Below are 4,829 nucleotides of genomic sequence, written 5' to 3'. Positions count from 1 at the left end.
TATATATATACTTTTAATGTTGTATGAACAATATTATGCTGATTATAATTAAAATTTGTAACTTGTTTATTGCCACGGAAAGATTTTATTGGTCGTATAAAAATATGCAAATAATATGGAATACATCAAAAGTTGAGAATTGGTTTTTGTTGTGAAAAATGTTTATTTTTCAGTTGTTTATGTTGTTTTAGTTGTTTTAGTTGTTAATATTTATTTTGCATAATTATTTAATGATATAAAAAATAGGAATTATTTTAACTCCATTTTAATCAATTTACAAAAATAAAAATAAATTTTCACTTTATTGTATTATTTATTACTTTTCCCCAAATTTAAACGGTATTCCATATTAAATCCTATTTTTTAAATCCTTACATTTTTATACCTTACTTTTTTATTAATATCTTCTAAAATTTTGTTTGGATTTAAATTTTGGCGATTCTCATTTATGGAATGTTATAGCTAACATGTTTTTCAAGAGTTCTGTATAAATTTAAAATTTTCATATGTATTTATATCGAAGTAATGTTAATTTAAAAATTCCGATATTCCTTGCTTTTATCCTATTTGTAAATAAATTAAAACAGCCTACAGATAGCCATACACTTGAAGCTAAAAAATTGCATTCGATTACAGATATTGTTTGTTCAAATATAAAAATCATGTTTATGAAATTCGATATTCAACGATGGAAATCGAAAAATCACTCCATCGCGAGCAATTCTTCTGAATGTGTTTCACAATTAGATTTATTTGGAGAGGAAGAAGATTACGTTGAATAATACTAATTATTTACACGGCATCCTTAATCGGATTTAATATAATCTGTAGTTATGAAAATGATCAATCAGTCATTCCATTCTTCAGAGGAATAACTATGATTAAGAGTGATTGTATAAATGTAGTTCATGTTTGCACCGTGATATTGCATATCGTGAGATTTTTTTGCGTGTTACATCGTTGTCACTCCATAAATCTGTCCCATTGGAAAGCATCTCCGCAAGCGTCGTTAGAAACGAGGATGCTTTTTCAGTATGCACTGCACGCATAATTGAATATGTAAACGCGCATAATAAGCGTTCGACGACTTTGATAAGACTAGATTAATTTTGTATCCTTCCCCCCTCCTACCCCCCACATGTGCGCCTGCGTATTATAGCTAAACTCTCACACTGAGCAATTGATTTTGCAATCTTTATATAAATCGCGCAAATGCGTTGCCATCATGTAACTATCGCTATATATTTTCTAAATCGGAGATTGTGTCGACGTTACCACAATCATGCAACTTATTCATGTTTGTATGTGGTTTTGTAATTATTATAGATAAATATTATGGAAAAGATATGTAGATATATATGTCATAGAAATAAATGTCTTAATTTACAGAAAAAAGTTTAATAAAAAATATCTTAATTTAGAGAAAAAAGTTCAATAAAAATATTCTGAAATATAATGTAACATATTTTTAGAAAAATATAATAAATTTTACGATATATAAATTCAGCTAATGCCTTATTATTTATATATAATTATTTTGGTAATTATCTGTGTAGATGAATAAATGGCTTTATATTATTTTTATCTAGATTATTAAAATATATATTAGCTCCATTTATATTTATCTTAGATAAAAAATAAGCGCAATCTTTTTAAATTATCTTAATGTGTAGTGAGTTTAGAGTATGTACCCCTTTCCTTCCAGATTCTATAAGATTTTAAAGAATTTCTTTTTTATAAAAAAAATTAATTTTTTAAGAAATAGAGATTTATATTGTAAGTGAGAATATATCTATATTCTAAATAATTTTGTTTAAAATTATCTTAAAATTCTAAAATCTAGATGAAAGGACTTATAATTTAACAATAAAAACAATGAAATATAGACTCTTTCAAATCTAAGAATTTAATTAAAATGCACTAGGAGTTGGCACGGAAAATAGTGTGCAAAATGTTAATAATAAATTATTTTAATAACATACGAATCCTCTGACTTATAATTTCATCTTTTTATCTAGATATATTTAAAATGATGTCATCTTTATCTTATCTAAGATAGATTTATGTGTAATTTATCCTATCTTTATCTAGGTAATTTTTATTTATTTAAGAGCAACACTATATATACGAAATTTCATGAATATCCTAGCTGATAAATCATTTCCGAGTGGACAATTCGCATTGATAGGAAACTTACACATACATCCATAATGATGCAATATTTAACTCGCAAATTATCGCGCATAATGTAAGCTTGATCCTGCGAACATCTTCAATAAGAACGTCTTTCAATAAGGAATAATAGATTCATATTGTTATCGTGATACTTGCAGGACCATAAGAGGAAGTCCGCATTTTGGCGAAAAGGTAGACCATGCTGAAATGATGTGATTTTCTCCTTAATGGCTGATAATTGTTCAGTTCAAGAGTGATCTGGTAGCATCGTTATCATAATGAATCGAGAAAACGAGGAAGTATGTTAGCAAATATGAGAGTATCGTTCACCTTCAGTTTCTTTCTTTTCTTTTGTTCATTTTTTTTTGCTCGTTATGAACGTTCCAGAATCCTTCATATAGTAAATCATATTAAGAAACTTGTTTAGAATAATTCATAATATAGTATAAGAAAAATTCATTTCCGACTGTTAGTGCTAGAAGTAATTCAAGATGCATTGCACACTCCAGACAAAAAGTAAGATATTTGAATGTAGAAATAATTAAAAAATATTTGTAAGAAATATTCGCGTTTAATTTAATTATAATTAATTTAATTTAAAAAATACATTGATTATAATATAACTATATAATTGAACTATTATGAGTCCATAAAAAAAATGCAGAATTATGGAAGAATTACAGAAATTAGTAATTATAGAAATTAATATTGTCAGTTTGATATGACATAAATAGATCTTATTGTTAGTATATAATATTGTCTATTTAAAAAGATTCAAAACTTGAAATTATCGATTTAATTAAGAACTTATTTAAGAAATATTTTGATTATTATACATATATGTAGATACATAAAAAAATCTATTTTATTAATAAATAGCGGGAAAGTACATATTAGTTTAATAGTGCTAATTTAATATAAAAACAATTAAGATAAATTTGTTACTTTTGTTAAACGTTTTTCTAATTTTGCAAATAACTGACAACCTTTTGCATTAATCTTTTACCTTCAGCAGCGACCAATACCTCAGACCTTATGCGGCGCGCTGCAAAAGGAACCGAATTGCAAATGCCTGGTGCTAACAGTCCTTATATACGGCTGTCTTGCAGCAGTAACATGGTGCAGATGTGCCAATGTTACTAAGGTACGTGAAAGATGTTTTGCATCTGAATATATATTTACAACTGATTTTATGCCGCTGGATGCGATGGATTGAAACATCAAATTGTTTCGAATCACAACTATTTCGAATATTTTCTATTATTATCCAAAAATTGTTGAATCTTAAAAATTTTTTCCTTTAAGATGTTAAAGAAGCCTTGAAAGTCTCAATTACATGAAATCTTAAAGAAATCTTTCAAAAAAATGAACAAGTATATGCCAAGTGCATAACAAGTGCATAAACAAGTATCGAATATTACATCCTTCCTAATAAAAATATATATAAATACGATTAGATTAATATATATAAATATGAATCAAATATTTTATTATTATTCAAAATTTCGAAAAATTTGTAAAAAACTAGTAATTAATAAAAAGATGATTATATACGAAGGATTATTAAGAGGATGCTGGAGCTGTCTGTATTATTGATAAAATTAAAAAAAATTCCTTTTCCATGATTAAAATATACATGCTTAATGTATCTTGCGTTGGTATTTCGTGTTCAAAGCTGAAAAAAATAAAACTTTACAGATTTCTTTATCCATTTTCCACCTCCAGCGTTACTGGGCGCCACTTTACTAAGATAAAAATAGATAAAGAAATTTATGATTTTTTATTTTTTCTGTAAAAATTTCGGATTAAGCTAGTGATAGTGCCACGAACTTGATAATGGTATGAACATGTACATAGTGAGTTCACGGCGTTATAGGGCTATATTTACATCCTCAGACATTCGACGTTTAATGTTCCTATGTAAAGGTATCTTCACGTAAAAAAAATTTTTTAAATTGTAATTTTTACAATCAGTTTCATATAATATGTATGTGATGAATTATTGAAATTGCAATTGTATACTTACCCAACAACACAGACATAGTTACGTTATAATTACATCTAAGAAGACTATGATTTGTTGATTGATCGTAGAACCGAGAATATTTTAGTGTTGGTGTCATCAATAAATCATATTCTTCTATTTGAATGTAATTATTACAATGTAACTATATATGTATATATTATATTACAAATATTGCCTCTATGAGTAGGAAATTACGACTAACATGTGCAATATGTATATATAATAACGTGTTATACAACATTTGTAGGTTTTTTTAAATAGCGGACACTAATCATGTAGTACTGATTAAAAATTGAGTCGAAAAGTCTTCTATAATTTTCGCAATGGTTGACGAAATATTAATTTCTAAAGATTGCCAATGTTTAAGCGCGTATCCAACCCGGCTATCCAACCATTAACTATATTATGAAAGTTGCAAAATGGTAGAGAATTTTTCAACTCAATTTTTGATCAGGAATAACATTACGTGAATCGCTTCGGCAATTTTTAGAAATTAATAGTTTATTTTTAGTTTAAAGATATCAAACGTTTCAAATATTTAAGCGCTTATAAAAGATGTCTAAATGAAGATTTTTTTCAAGATTTTTAAGTTATTTTATATTTAATATATAAATAAAATTTAATATAT

General features: G+C 26.4%; 1 protein-coding gene across 1 annotated transcript in view; it reads left to right on the top strand.

Moving 5' to 3' along the window:
• LOC108694116 (transmembrane protein 151B-like) overlaps positions 1-4,829 on the top strand; it is a gene marked incomplete at its 3' end in the record, with an annotated part of 13,649 nt that overhangs the window by 3,393 nt on the left and 5,427 nt on the right. Inside the window, exon 3 of the mRNA XM_018203406.1 lies at positions 3,188-3,319. Coding sequence (XP_018058895.1) covers positions 3,188-3,319 — 132 coding nt within the window. The remainder of the gene's footprint in view (positions 1-3,187; positions 3,320-4,829) is intronic.

The sequence above is a fragment of the Atta colombica genome, unplaced genomic scaffold (genome assembly GCF_001594045.1).
Source record: "Atta colombica isolate Treedump-2 unplaced genomic scaffold, Acol1.0 scaffold116, whole genome shotgun sequence".
Lineage (NCBI taxonomy): Eukaryota > Metazoa > Arthropoda > Insecta > Hymenoptera > Formicidae > Atta > Atta colombica.
The sequence above is the reverse complement of the archived record's forward strand: the minus strand, read 5'-3'. Positions and strand labels throughout refer to the sequence as shown.